General features: G+C 46.2%; 1 protein-coding gene across 5 annotated transcripts; it reads left to right on the top strand.

The window, feature by feature from the left end:
* Nucleotides 1–6: 6 nt before the first annotated feature.
* On the top strand, nt 7–14,582 carry KREMEN2 (kringle containing transmembrane protein 2). Of its 5 annotated transcripts, XM_069107319.1 has the most exons (11): nt 7–192; nt 868–1,042; nt 1,204–1,295; nt 1,642–1,766; nt 1,886–2,039; nt 2,404–2,736; nt 2,887–3,006; nt 3,172–3,250; nt 3,533–4,619; nt 6,112–6,335; nt 6,585–7,644. In XM_069107319.1, exons 1-9 carry the CDS (start codon nt 105–107, stop codon nt 3,732–3,734), a joined length of 1,368 nt encoding a protein of 455 aa, XP_068963420.1. In that variant the 5' UTR covers nt 7–104; the 3' UTR covers nt 3,735–4,619; nt 6,112–6,335; nt 6,585–7,644. The 5 variants fall into 5 exon arrangements, with proteins under 5 accessions (XP_068963420.1, XP_068963422.1, XP_068963440.1 ...); XM_069107321.1 differs by lacking the exons at nt 3,533–4,619; nt 6,112–6,335; nt 6,585–7,644 and adding an exon at nt 13,833–14,581; XM_069107339.1 differs by lacking the exons at nt 3,533–4,619; nt 6,112–6,335; nt 6,585–7,644 and adding an exon at nt 13,833–13,942 and having other exon boundaries at nt 3,149–3,250.
* The last annotated feature ends 64 nt before the right edge of the window (nt 14,583–14,646 follow it).

Raw genomic sequence — 14,646 nt, 5'->3', positions numbered from 1 at the left:
AGTGAAGGGCAGGAGAGCCAGGACTGGAGGTAGCTGGGAGGGAGGCATCAGGAGTTAGAAAGCTCCATGACTCTGGTGCTAAGGATCTCCCCATAAAGGGGGCCATGGAACCTCTGGATCTCTGGAGCCTGCTGCTATTGCTGCTACCCCCTACCCTGCCCCTGCCCCTGGGGGGGAATCTGCAGAGCCCAGGTGAGTTCTCAAAAACAACCCAAGCAATATCCTCTTCTGGAACCAAACCATTTAGTCCCCCAACCTCCTCCTCTCCTGGGACCCAGTTATCCGTCCCCTAACCCCCACCTCGGTAGGACACAGGTGTCTGGCCCCATTGCCTCTCTCTCTTCGGAGCACCTAGGCATTTTTGTTCCCCAGCCCTCTCCCTTCCTGGGATTCACATCTCCAGTCTCCTTACCTGCTCCCCTTCTGGAATCTCATCGTATAGTCCCTTCCCAATATCTAGGTATCCAGTCTCCTGCTTCCCTTAGTTTGAGAACTCAGGCATCCAGGATAGTCACCCAGACCCTTACAATTCCAGGACCCAAGGTATCCGGTTCCCCTGCCCCTTTCCTTCCAGACACCCAGACCTACAGCTTCCTTGCCTCCTAGAACTCAGGTGTCCATTCTCCCACTGCTCCCTTCCTAGGACGTCCTGACCCAATTCTTTTTGTGTAAGCGGACCCTTCCCACACCCCAGGTCCATTTTTCTGTTTATGTCGCTGTCTCGTGTTTGTCTGTTTGCCGGCCTGCCGACCTGGAGGTGGGGGCGTGGCTCTGACCCCCTGGAGGGGAGGGTAGAGAGGAGGGAGGAAGGCTCTCTAGGAGAGAGCAGCCAGTCCAGGACACCCCTAATCCTGGCCTTGCAATCAGCGCCGTCGGAGTGCTACCAGGTGAATGGGGCAGACTACCGAGGCCGCCAGAACCGGACGGGGCCCCGAGGCAGTGGTCGGCCCTGCCTTTTCTGGGACCAGACGCAGCAGCATAGCTACAGCAGCAGCAAGGATCCCCAGGGCCGCTGGGGACTGGGCGCGCACAACTTCTGCCGGTGCGAGAGGACTTGGGCCGGAACGGGGCACGGGCGGCAGGGGGGCACACTTTCTGCTACTGAGGAAGACTCTGGGGATAGGGAATTTGCCAAGACTTGGGGGGAAGAAGGGGAAGAAGTGGAGAAGAGAGGAGGCCTGACAGGCTCTCCACCCTCTTTAGGAATCCTGACGGAGACGTACAGCCCTGGTGCTATGTAGCAGAGACAGAGGAGGGGATCTATTGGCGATACTGCGACATTCCCACATGCCATAGTGAGCCTTGGCCTGGGGAGATGGGCGAGCACCGGAGCCTTAGTGGGAATAAGACAGCTTGAAGGCGGGGCGGGGACAACTAGGTCCCGAGTGGGTGGGACGCATGGGTTCGGAGTAGGGATGAAACTACCCCGTACTTGGGGAACTGAAAATTGTGATCGCTCTGTAAGAACACCTGGGACCCAGGGTGAGGGTGGGGGGACCTGAGGAGAAGCTAGATCAGAGTCCCAAGGTTTCCGTCTTGTGGTACTAGGAGAATAGGAAGGGGAAGGAGGGTTGGGACTCAGGGAAGGGGGGAGGAGTAGGATTGACCCTATGTCCATTCTCCTTTGCCTCCCTTTCCCAGTGCCGGGCTACTTAGGCTGTTTTGTGGATTCCGGGGCTCCCCCAGCTTTGAGTGGCCCCAGTGGCACGTCCACCAAACTCACAGTACAGGTCTGCCTGCGCTTCTGTCGCATGAAGGGATACCAGGTAACGCCGACCTGGCCTGGTTCTTTCCTCTCCCTTACTCTTCATCCTCTTGCCCTAAAATTGTGAGTACAACAAAACCTGGGATTCTTCCCTGGAGGTGACTGACCTCTCTCCCGCAGCTAGCTGGGGTGGAGGCCGGCTACGCTTGTTTCTGCGGCTCGGAAGGGGACTTGGCCCGGGGACGCCCAGCCCCAGCCACAGATTGTGACCAGATCTGCTTTGGCCACCCGGGACAGCTGTGCGGTGGAGACGGGAGGCTGGGCATCTATGAAGGTGAGTGTAACCAGAACCTGGAGCAGTGATAGGGCAGGAAATTTAAGGTGGGGGAGGAGCCTGGGTTCTGACGGGATGAGGGTTTTTTTTTTGGGGGGGGGGAGCTTGGAAAATGAGGCGGGACCCGTGGTGGGACCAGACTAGGGAAGGGACTACCTCCGTGGAGGAGGAGAAGCTGGGTGTGAATGTAGGAAGGGCGGAGGAGGATAGAGCCGGTCTAAGGCTCTATCTAAGGTGGGAGCCGCTTAGGGAGTCTCCCCAGACAGGTGTGACCTGTATTCTTTCCACTGGGTGCGACTGCGCAGGGTCTCAGTGAGGTGGGCATAAGCCATGTAATGACTGTGCCTCCTTCCCCCGCCTCCAGTGTCCGTGGGCTCCTGTCAGGGGAATTGGACCACCCCCCACGGTGTCATCTACTCCCCGGATTTCCCAGATGAGTATGGCCCAGACCGCAACTGCAGCTGGATTCTGGACCCCCCAGGGTCCTCCCTGGAGCTCACCTTCCGCCTCTTTGAGCTGGCCGACTCCAGAGACAGGCTGGAGCTTCGGGAGGCTGCCTCCGGCCGGCTGCTGCGGGATTTCGATGGGACAAGGCCACCACCCCCTGGGCCCCTGCGCCTTCCCACAGCTGCCCTCCAGCTTACCTTCCACAGTGACCCCCGAGGCCATGCCCAGGGTTTCGCCCTCACCTACCGAGGTGAGGGAGCACATGCTTCCTATCTAGTAATCAACCCCTCAACACCCAACTCCAGTACATCCTAACCCCCATCCCTCAACTTTTCAGACCAGATTACTTACCACAGGGTTGCCTAGAACTCCACCCCAAGCCTGGGTCTTCTCTTCTCAGGGATTTTGGATCCTCTTGAGGACATGGGATCCCCTCAAAGCTTGGCCCAGACCTTGCCAGTCCCCATGGATGGAGCTAACTGCAGCCCTGGGCCTGGGGATCCAGACCCTGGAATTGGGGGTGAGTCCAGGGACTGGGGTATGAGAGGTCTGTGTGCCGTGGGAGCTGGGGGGGAGTCTGGTGAAGCTTTCGGAGGCTCACTGCTGCCCTGGTGTTGGTCACTGTCCTCTGGCATCTCTTGAAGCACTTCTGCCTTCTCAAGGTCGTTCTTCCATCCCCCTGCAGCTGGGGTCTTCTACGCAGTGATGGTGGTGTCTGTATTGTTCCTCATCCTCTTCTCCTTCTACCGCCTGCTTCGGAAACGGTGTGTGACTGGACCCTCTGAGACCCAGGAGAGACCCAGGCCAGCCCCGAGGGGAGGGGAGGGGCAGAATCAGAATCCAAGGGAAAACCCTGAGGAGGGCTGAGGGCTAGTCTGCAGGATGTTTGTGACCTTAGAATTGGGAGCTGAACTTCTGAGTCCCGGGAGAGCAGGGGCTTTGCGGGAGGGGGATGCAGAAAACCCGGGCCTTGGGAGGGGAGAGGATGGAGATTTGGAGATGAGGAGAGGAGGCAGGACCCTGTTGATCTCCTCCCTCCCTCTCAGGAGCTGTATGCTGGCACCAGGGAAGGGGCTGATGGGGCGACTACTGGTGCTGGGGCCTGTCAGGGGAGCTGGGAGAAGCTGGGTCGTCTGGTATCGCCGGCCCCGTGGGGTAGCTGTCCCCAGTCCCATTGGAGACCCCACACCTGAGGGTCCAGCCCTGGCCTACCGGCCCCTCAGTGCCTCCAGCCAGAGCTCCCTATGATCCCTCATCTCAGCGCTTTGATCAGGACTGGCAAACCCATTCCAGCCGGGGAACCTTAGCTACTGTGGGCAAACTGCCACACATCCTTTGAGAAATCTGCCCATTCCAGACTAACCCAGGTCTCCTCTCTGGCCCCTACCTCCCATTCCTTCCACTGATGGCCTAAAATGGAATCAGAAGTCAACAGGAGAAAGAAACCTTGGACACCTGCTTCCCCACTTCTAAGTGGAAAAGGGGTGGGGGTAGGGTGGAAGTCGAATAGGAAGCAGTCAAGCCTTCAGCCATGTTGGTGGATCTCAGGATGACTAAGGTCCAAAAGCAATAGGAAATACAGAACGGTGGACCCTCTACTCAGCTCCAGCAGGACCATGCAAAAGCAGATGACAGTAGGTCCAGAAGTAAGGGGCAATCCCTTAATGTGACAGGATATGTGCTAAATTGGGAGTAGGTCTGAGATTACTGGAAAATGGTGCTCCTTTCAGGAATATCCATGAACTTGATGAAGAGGGCACAGGTCAAGAAAAAGTGGCCAAGAACCTGACCTATAGAGTTTGAATAAAGGGACATATTTTTGTACTGACCCTGGAGCACTCTACTTCCTTGGGACAGAGGAGGGAGGGGTTAAAGAAGTAATGTACAGGAAAGGAAGGGAAGGACTGTTCCAAGGGGTTTGGACACGGAAGAACTGTTGGACACTGGTCTGGAATTATTATTAAAAGGAGAAAGAGTTTGAAAGCATATAAAAGACGGGAACTGGGCTGTGCAGAAATTGTGCAAATAAAAGAGACAGCTGGAAGGGATTTATGAGAATGAGAGGAAAGAAATAGAGGAGAAAAGGCAGGGCTTCAGTCAGACAGAAGGTGGATTGAAGTTCCTGGAACACAGGTAATCTTAATGAGATTCAGTGTCGTAAACTTTCCTGCAGCAGACATCATCATTGTTACTCTTCTCCTTCCATTGTACTTTTCCCCCCTCCTTTCCCATTTCTCAATTTTCCTTACTTTTTCTCCTTCCTAATAGCTAGCATTTGTATAGCTGCAAAGTGATGTGTTTGTGTATGTAATCTCATTTGATCCTCAACCCTAGGTGGTGCTATTATTATCCCCATTTTAGAGATGAGAAAACCGAGGCTGAAAGAGGTTAAATAACTTGCTCAGAGTCACACATCTAGTAAGTGTCTGAGACAGGATTTGAACTCAGGTTTTCCTGACTCATAGTCCAGCATTCTATTACATCACCTAGATGCACCCCTCTCCCCAGCCCCCCCAAAGCTAATTTTTTTGTAAAGCTTTAAGATTCTCAAAGCATTTTACAGATGGAAGGGGGTGGGCAAGATGGCAATCAGGTCAGTTGGATTCACAGGTAGCTGAATGTCTACACCTATAGATGAATCATTCATGATTGAACGTTAGGAAATCACTAGTGAAGTCTTCCAAGGATATTTGGTCCTGTGCTCTTTAACATTATTATCAATGACTTAGATAAAGGGATAATAATAATAATAATAGACACTTAAACCTCTAAGTTTTGTAAGGCAATTTACCGAGATGATCTCAAAACCTCCCCACAACTCTGTGAGGGTCACTGTTGTGCAGATATGGTAACTGAGCTACAGAGAGGGCCCAAAGACTTATTTGTAGTCCTACAGGTGGTCTGAGAGGTGGAATTTAGAGCTAAGAGCACAGGTCTTCTTGACTCCAAGTTGAGGACTCTAGTCAGTTTGGCATGCTACCTCTTTTTTTTTTTTTTTGCTTTTTGGAGGGGGAAGGGAAGTCAGGGCAATTGGGGTTAAGTGATTTGCCCAAGGTCACACAGCTAGTTTTGTGTTAAGTGTCTGAGGCTGGATTTGAACTCAGATCCTCCTGACTCCAGGGCTGGTGCTCTATTCACTTTGCCTCCAAGCCACCTGGCATGCTAGCTCTTTAGGATGGCATTAAAATTTTTTTTTACAAAGGCAGAATATTTATAACATTTACAGGCAGAATAAAGCTAGAAGAAATAACTAACAGTGAATAACAGAGTCAGGCCCTAATATATCTCATCATGCAAGGACATTGGGCAGGATTCAATAAAATAATATTTAAACTTTTAATAAAGATAAATAAACTTCCCAAGTACAAGATGGGGGAGGTATGAATGTGGGGGTCTTTAGTAGACTGTAAATTCAATATGAGTCAACAGTATAAAATAGTACCCCAAAAAGGTAATGTAATCTTTTTTTTTATTTTTTGCCTTTTTTTTTGGAGGGCAATTGGGGTTGACTTGCCCAAGGTCACATGGCCAGTTTTTGTGTTAAGTGTCTGAGGCTGGACTTGAATTCAGATCCTCCTGACTCCAGGGCTGGTGGATTCACTGTGCCACCGAGCCGCCCCTAAAGGTAATCTAATCTTAAACTGCATTAAGAAACGTATGGTGTAGGGGTGACTCGGGTGTCGCAGTGAGTAAAGCGCCAGCCCCAGAGTCAGGAGAACCAGAGTTCAGTTCTGGCCTTAGACATTTAACACACACACACACACACACACACACACACAAAACCACAAGGTGTAACCTTGGGCAAGTTACTGAACCCCAATTGCTTTCCAAAAGGCAAAAAAAAAAAATGTATGGTGTAGCCTTGTGACCTTGGGCAAATCACTTAACCCCAATTGCCCTGCCTTCCTCCCTCCAAAAAGCAAAAAACAAAAGAAATGTATGATGTCTTGGAATATAATAATAAAGCTAGCATTTATGTCATACCTACTATGTGCCAAGCACTATATTAAACTTTTATAAATATTGTCTGATTTGATCCTCACAACAGCCCTGGGAGGTAGGTGCCATTATCCCCATTTTACAGTTGAGGAAACTGAGGCAAGTAGAAAGTAAGTGACTTATCCAAGGTCACATAGTCAGTGTCTCAAGCTATATTTGAATTCGGGTCTTCCTGACTCTGGACTTATTGCTTGTTTTTTTGTTTGTTTTTGTTTGTTTGGGTTTTTTGCCTTTTGCTCTCAAAGAGGACCATGACATCAGGAAGATGATGCTATGACTCGAAAGTGAATTGGATTTAAGTAAGAGAGGGCTTTGCAAAGTCACCAGCCTCACTCTTTCCTCTGGAGTCATCTGGGTCTCATGTCAAGATATATAGATCAGGACAAAGAACAACTGGAGATGCCCCCCCCACCCCCACCTTAGTGCTCTATCCATTGAACCACCTTTTCAGATAAACAGGTGACAGCAGGGTAGTCCTGCTGTCCCTTGCCCTAGTCAGATCACAGCTAGAGTATTATGTTCAGTTACAGGAACCACATCTTAGGAAGCACATTAATAAGACAGAGAATGTCATGCCATATGAATGACAGACAGTCTAAGGCAGAGGTTCTTGAAGTCATTGGTCTTAGGATCTCTTTACACTCTTAGAACTGATAGCTGATTCCAAAGAGCTTTGTTTATGTGGGTTATGTCTATTGACATTTAGAAATTTAAAATAAAAACAATTCTGAAATATTCATTTTAAAGTAATAATAAACACATTATCATAACTGTCAAATTATCATTTAAAATAACTATGCTTTTAAAAATCAAAACTGACAATCTATCTGATATCAGTCAAATTTCTCATTAGAACATATAAAAGTCAGATTGCAATTGACCAAGTTTAGGAATCTATCCAGTTCTCAGTACAGATCCAGCCACAGGCAAAATTTAAGGTAGGTAGTTTTTCTTTAAAATCCTATTTTTCAGACTAAACATGATATTTTTTGCTTTCTTTTTTTTTCTTTTATTTGAGTCTTCTCAATGACTAATATGGAAATGTTTTATATAATTGCACGTGTACAAGCTATATCTGATTGCTTACTCTCTCAGGGAAGGGCAGTAGAGGGAGGGAAGGAACTCAAAACTTAAATAAAAATGTTTAAAGTTAAAAAAATTGTTTTTTTTTAATTTAGTGAGAGGACAGGCACTGTTTTACATATTTTTGCAAATCCCTTTAATGAATGGTTTAATAGAAGATAGGATTCTCAGATATGCTTCTACATTCAATCTGTTGAGATATGTTATTTTGGTTGAAATGTACAGAGAAAATCCATCATTACACAGATTTATAGTTGTAAGAGGAGGAGTATTTTAATGGGTAAATAACATATTTAATAATATTATGGAAACTGTTTTGACCCCATGTCCTTAAACCACACTTTGAGAACTGTGGTTGAAGAAACTGGAGATATTTAGCCTGTAGAAGGCTTATTGTGTCTGGGTGAAAGGGATTTAGAGTAACTGTATTCAACTATTTTGAGAATTGTTACTTGGAAGATGGATTAGATTTGTTCCACTGGGTCCCAAAGGGTAGAATTAGGAGTAATAGGGTGGAAATTGTAGAGGCAGATTTAGGATTGACATAAGAAAAACCCTTCTAGCAATTAGAGCTATCAGAAAGTGAAATGAGGGGGGTAGCTAGGTGGTACAGTGAGTAAGAGCATCGGCCTGGAATCGGGAGGACCTGGGATCGGTTCAGGCCTCAGATACTTCACACCCACACAAAAAAACTGGCAGTGTAACCTTGGGCAAGTTACTTAACCCCAATTGCTTAAAAAAAAAAAAAAAGAAAGAAAGTGAAATGAAGGGCAGCTAGGTGGTGTAGTCAATAAAGCACCAGCCCTGGAGTCAGGAGGACATGAGTTCAAATCCGACCTCAGACACTTAACACTTACTAGCTGTATGACCTTGGGCAAGTCACTTAACCCCAATTGCCCTGCCTTCCCCCCTTCAAAAAGAAAAAAAAAATGAAATGAGCTACCTTGGGAGGGACTGCCCCCCCTTCATTGGAGGTTTGCAAACAAAAAGTCTGGGAACCTGTCTTATAGAGGTGGTTCTTGCTCAGAAATGAACTAGAAGCAATGATCTAGGACAGTGAACTGAGGATTGGGGAGGAGAGAGACATGAATGACAGAGAGGAGAGACAAAGAAAGGGGAGAGGGGGAGGGAAAAGGGAGAGAGGGAGTGAAAGGGAAAGAGAGAAGAGAAACAGAAAGATAGCAAGAAGGAAAAAGTGAAAGAGAAGACAGAAAGAGGAGGGAAACAGAAAGAGAGAGATCTGGAAGAGGGGAAAGAGAGGCATCACTGATTTGGCCCTGGGAGTAGGAGTGGCTAGATGCCTGATATCTGGAGTGTCAGGGTGTGGCACAGCTAGGTGAGGACACAGAGACGACTCTTCCCGACAGGCCAAGAGTAGGGAAATGACTTATTCTGGGTTATGCAATTGGTCTGTGGTAGAAGTGGTGTTAGATTACAGTTGTCCTGATTCACTCTGCAAGGCTCTTTCCTGGGCCCTAGGACAGGTCTTCACTCTAAAAAGCCCATCCACCAAAGGACTTTGGAGTCTGGTCCTATAGTAGTGGAGAGTGGTGTTCTGAGAATGAGTTGTGGGGAGGAAGGGGTTAATGTTTATTGTTCAGATAAGAGGTGAGGACTGCATTAGCACTGACTGGGAAGTGTTCGGACAATAAAGAAAACAAAGAAATCTGAGTCTCAAGAGGCTTACAGTGAGGATGGAAATTCAATCCAACAAATAATTGCTTGATGTACTATCTATCTGCCAGCCACTGTCATTTAGTGTTGAGGATGTAATGATTAAAAAAAAAGAGGGAGAGAGGCAATAGTGAATGATCTTGGACAAATCACTTAAATTTTCTTAGCCTTTGTTTCTTCATCTGCAAAACGGGGATAGTACTATACATTTAATACCAAACTTAGAGGGTAGTCATGAGGAATAAAAAATGTAAAAATAAAAAACAAAAGTCCTGTCTTTCAGAAGTGTACTTTCTACTAGGGAGAAAAATAGGAGATTAGCATGATACAAGATAGAAAAATGGGGACAAAGGAGTTATCCAGGCAGAAAGCTCTCAGAAAATTTGAGAAGAAAGTTCAAAGAGAGACTGACTTCTATCAGAAAAGAGAAGCCAGAGGTAGTAGAGGACCCATGCTCAGAGATCAGGAGTGGAGTTCTTGTTCAGTTTCCTGAATATCTTCTGTGGGTGCCTCATTCCCCAGTGTTTGGGGAATGAGGCCAGAGGACTGGCAACAAGTATGAGTTCAATCTGGCTGTGGATTGGCTGACTCAGATACCTGAACAGGTTCCTCTATCTCCTCCACATCTGGCCTATAACCCCCCTCCTCACCCCTTCCCCAAACATTGGAATAACAAGTCATGGAAACTGTTTCCACTGCCAATTTCAGTGTTCAACCAACAAGCATTTATTAAGCGATCATTATGTACCAGGCATTTTGCTAAAAGGTGGGGGAACAAAAAGTAGAAACAAGGTCCTTTCCTCCAAGGAGCTCACATTCCAATGGGAAAAGGACATGACAAATAGTTATGTACATGAGAAATGGGTATATAGGGGCAGCTAGGTGGCATACTAAATAAAGCATTAGGCCTGGAAGATCCCAGTTCAAATCCAGCCTCAGACATTTTACTATCTGATGCTGGGCAAGCTGTTGAAACCTCTGTTTGCCTCAGTTTTCTCATCTGTGAAATGGGTATAATAATAGCACCTACCTCCCAGGGTTTTTATGAAGTTCAAGTGATATAATAACTATAAAGTGCTTAGCCCAGTGCCTGGTATATAGTAAGTGCTATGTAAATGATATTATTATATAGAAAGAAATCCCAAAGGGAAGGCATATTTGTATGGAGGGAGAGGGAGACAGCAGGTAAATCAGGGAGTCTTACAGAAAGTCATATTTGAATTGAATATTGAAAGAAACCAGAGGATACAGGAGGAGTAGGAGGTAGGAGGGATAGCATTGAAAAGGGATGGAGTTGGGAGGCAGAGCAGTAAGAAGGACAAGGTCACTGGCTCACCGTAGGACCCAGCAGGATGGGAGCCCTGAGGAACTCTGTGTCTTGTTGCAGGACTGATAATGCCTCGCCCCTGTTTTCTCCTTCATCTCTCTCCCTAAGTCACTCTTCAGAGGTAAAAAAACGTTTCCTTCTGCTACCTTCCTTTGTCCTCTCATTCTTTCCGTCTCAGCCCTACCCCTCTGTGATAGTAATGGCAATTAAAGATTCCCCTGTATTGGCTTGGTTTTCAAATTGACTGTGTTAAAACCCAGAGTTTGTTAATCCCACCTGTGGGATGGGCTTGTTGATGTGAAAAGAAAGTCCTGAACTGGGAGGAGCTGGTGAGGTAGATTTGGAGAGACACTAGAGAGAGGCAGAAGATCTTTTTGGAAGCAGCACCTCGTGGAGAGAGAGAGACTAAGAGAATTGCTGGTGGCCGCTTTGAATTGCCCTGGACTTTTTTGCCATGAATTTCCCAATTTTCATTTTTCCACATGGGCATCCATGTAGCTAACCCATTAGCTACCGCCCATGAATCAGTGAATATATGACACTGTCCTCCTTGTTCTATTTTGATGGCTTGATATACTGCCATAAGTTCAGCATATTGGCTAGTTGCACCTATCCCAGTACTTTCCAAAGTCCTTCTAGTACATGGGTTATAGGCCACTGCTTTCCAATGTCTTTTTTGCCCCAAATATTTTGCTGTCCCATCAGTAAACCATGCATGTCTCTTTTGTTCCTCAGTTAATACATCATATCCCTCATTCCACATTTGGGACAGATTTTAAAACCTTTATATAGAGTCACACGGAAGAAATATGAATTCGATTGGGGACTTGAGCAGAGTAAAGCTTTTGAAGAAGCCAAGGCTGCCATACAATTGGCCCTAGATTTGTGGCCCATGCAAAATGGTCCAGTGGAATTGCAAGTGACTGTACAAGATGATTATGCAAACTGGAGCTTATGGCGTAGACGGCAAGGAGTACAAAGCATAGTGCCTCTATTTGTTCCAGGATCCATGGCCATTTAGATTGAGATTGTAAGGCCAAGGATCCTGGAGGGGTGGAATGTGATAGTAATGGCAATTAAAGATTCCCCTGTATTGGCTTGGTTTTCAAATTGATTGTATTAAAACCCAGAGTTTGTTAATCCCACCTGTGGGATGGGCTTGTTGATGTGAAAAAAAAGTCCTGAACTGGGAGGAGCTGGTGAGGTAGATTTGGAGAGACACTAGAGAGAGGCAGAAGATCTTTTTGGAAGCAGCACCTCGTGGAGAGAGAGACTAAGAGAATTGCTGGTGGCCGCTTTGAATTGCCCTGGACTTTTGAGACCTGCCCCCTGAGCTGCCAAGGACTGAGGAGACATGGCTGTTTTGCTGGTACTTTGTCTGTCTGTTTTGATGTTGTTTTGCCAGATTTGTCCACTGGTGAAAGACAGTCCTTTTGTTGAAGAAGTCCTGGAACCTGGCTGTTCGCTAAGAAGCCCTGAGACTGTCCTGCAGACAGAGAGTGAATACTGTCCACTGGTGAGGGACAGTGCTGTTGTTGCAGGGGTCTGGAGACTGTCCTGCAGACAGAATGAATACTGTCCACTGGTGAAGGACAGTGCTGTTGTTGCAGGGGTCTGGGAGCCTTTCTGTTGGTTAAGAAGCCCTGAAGAAGGATTTTCTTGTTGTATGTTTACAGAAATCCTGGGAGAGGACTTTGCTAATGTGTTCAGGGGTTCTAGGACTGTTCTACAGACAGAGGATGAATTCATGAAGGGACTGGCAATGTATCTTATGGCCTTGCTAAGCCTTGTCTCCCCAGGAACTAAGATTGCTGAGAACTTGCCTCATGTCAAGATGAAGAAAAGACCTCCATTTGGGTATTAAGTGCTGTGTTTAAACTTGATGTAACTCTGGGGTAGATTCAATTGTGATCCAGGGGTGGGGAACTTTTGACCTTATGTTTGGAAACTAATCTCCATTTGAGAAGAGGGGCTTTGTGGTGGGCTTAATTAAGGTATAGCCTAGGGGTGGAGTAGTATTTAGAACAGGGACTTTGTAATTGATTGAATGATTAGAAGATCCTGGGGTGGGGTAGTACTTGGAGATTATTTAATCACGTTTAGTAAATGCTGTATTTTGAATGATGTCATGTTTTGATCTTCTCTGTTCTGGGTTTGTCACTGAATAAAATAGAGAGCACCTATGCTGGTATTTTGAACCTGGGAAGTTGCCTTCTTTTGGCATTATATTACACCCTCCAAAATATAATCCGATCCAACCTGGGGAGCATGAAACACCTACAATGTATAAAGTACTAGGGGTATTAAGATGCCCTGGAGGACATTATACTGGGGGGGGGGTAGGGATGGGTATGGTCGTGAAAACAGATAAGAACGTAGGTAACCTACCTTTTGCCATTCCTACAAAAGTAAGGCAATCAGAATGGGGGCTGGTAAGGAATTCTGGGGAGTCTCCCTGATTAGTCATGCCTTCTCTGGGTACAGCAAAAGTTGGGTGTATATAAAAAATATATGGAATATTTGAGGAAGATGGAGAGAAAATTAATAAGCAGGGACATCAACAAATGTTCCCCATAGGAATAATAATAATATCATCATTATTATTATTAGACAGATAATCTGAGCCTTAAAGGAAGGTAGGGGTTCTAAGAGGCAAAATTATAAAGAATGGTGGTGCCCTCTATAGAAATAGGGAGATCAGGATGAGGGCTGGGTCTAGGAGCAGAGATAATGAGTTGTTGTTGTTTTTTTTTGGGGGGGGGGAGGGAGAATGTGGAATTTGAGATGCCAGTAGAACATCTAGTTAGAGATACACAAAATTGAGTTTATGGCAGGGGACTACAGTTCAGGAAAGAAATTAGGGATGGATTATGAATCTATAAGTTATATGCATATAGATGATCAGTGAAACCAAGGGAGAGATCCCAAAGAGATAAGGTAAAAAAAAAAAAAGGTGGGCATGGATGATGACCAAGAAAAGGAGACTAAGAAGGAATGGTCAGACAGGTAGAACACAGGTAGGTATTATAGTGCTGGAGTTGGATTCAGGAAGATCAGACTTTGAAACCTGCCTCAAATGCTTGCTAGATGTGTGACCCTGGGGAAGTCACCTAACCTCTCTCTTCAAATTTCCTCATCTATGAAAATAAGGGCAATAGAGCAACCACCTTCTAGGGTTGTGAGGCTCAAATGAAATAGCATACACAATGTGTTTTGCAAGAATTAGAGCACTATATATATACTATTCTTTTTTTTTTTTTTAGGAGAAACAAGAGACAGAAACATCACAGAAATTCAGTCAAGAAAGGGCATGAAGACGGAAGTAATAGTCAGCAGCGTCAAATGCTGCAGAGAAGTCAAGAAGGATGAATACTAAGAGAAACACTTTGTTTCGCTTTAAAAGACAGAGCATCTGTTTCATCCACTATTAATTAATACCCCCAAGAGGGCTACTCACAATGCTATATCTCTATTAGCCAGCAGGTGGTGCTCGAAAGCTAGAGCTGCCCCAGTATACTCCTTGGCAGGCAAAAGGGAAATGACCATGCTGATGGGCTGCTGTATTTGATTAAGCCACCAGATAGCTCTCAGGGCTTAAACTATACAACCTCATTCTTGGTACAAGTAGGAAATCTCTGTTTCTACCAGACCCAGGTCTTCCTAGTGATTTAGGTATAAAAATAATTCAAACAATAACTCATAAAGCTCTCATTGTTCAGGCTGTATCCCATTTAGATTCTAATCTCTCGATTTGAGTGACCCTAAAAAAATGACTCACTCATCTGAAGATTAGAGTTCACTTATTTGTTGTTATTCAGTTGTGTCCAACTCTTCATTACTCCATGGATTGTAGCATGCTCTCCTGTCCTCTACTAATCTCCCAAATTCTGTCCAAGGGTTCGCTTATTAAAGAACCAAAAATGGGCAGCTAGGTGGCACAGTGGATAGGGTATCAGCCTTGGAGTCAGGAGGACCCTAAGTTCAAATCTAACCTCAGGTACTTACTAGTTGTGTGACCCTGGGCAAGTCACGAGAGAGAGAGAGAGAGAGAGAGAGAGAGAGAGAGAGAGAGAGAGA

The sequence above is a fragment of the Petaurus breviceps genome, unplaced genomic scaffold (genome assembly GCF_028583685.1).
Source record: "Petaurus breviceps papuanus isolate PSGF00001 unplaced genomic scaffold, PetGlider_PUasm1.0 138, whole genome shotgun sequence".
In the NCBI taxonomy this organism is placed as follows: Eukaryota; Metazoa; Chordata; class Mammalia; order Diprotodontia; family Petauridae; genus Petaurus; species Petaurus breviceps.
The sequence above is the reverse complement of the archived record's forward strand: the minus strand, read 5'-3'. Positions and strand labels throughout refer to the sequence as shown.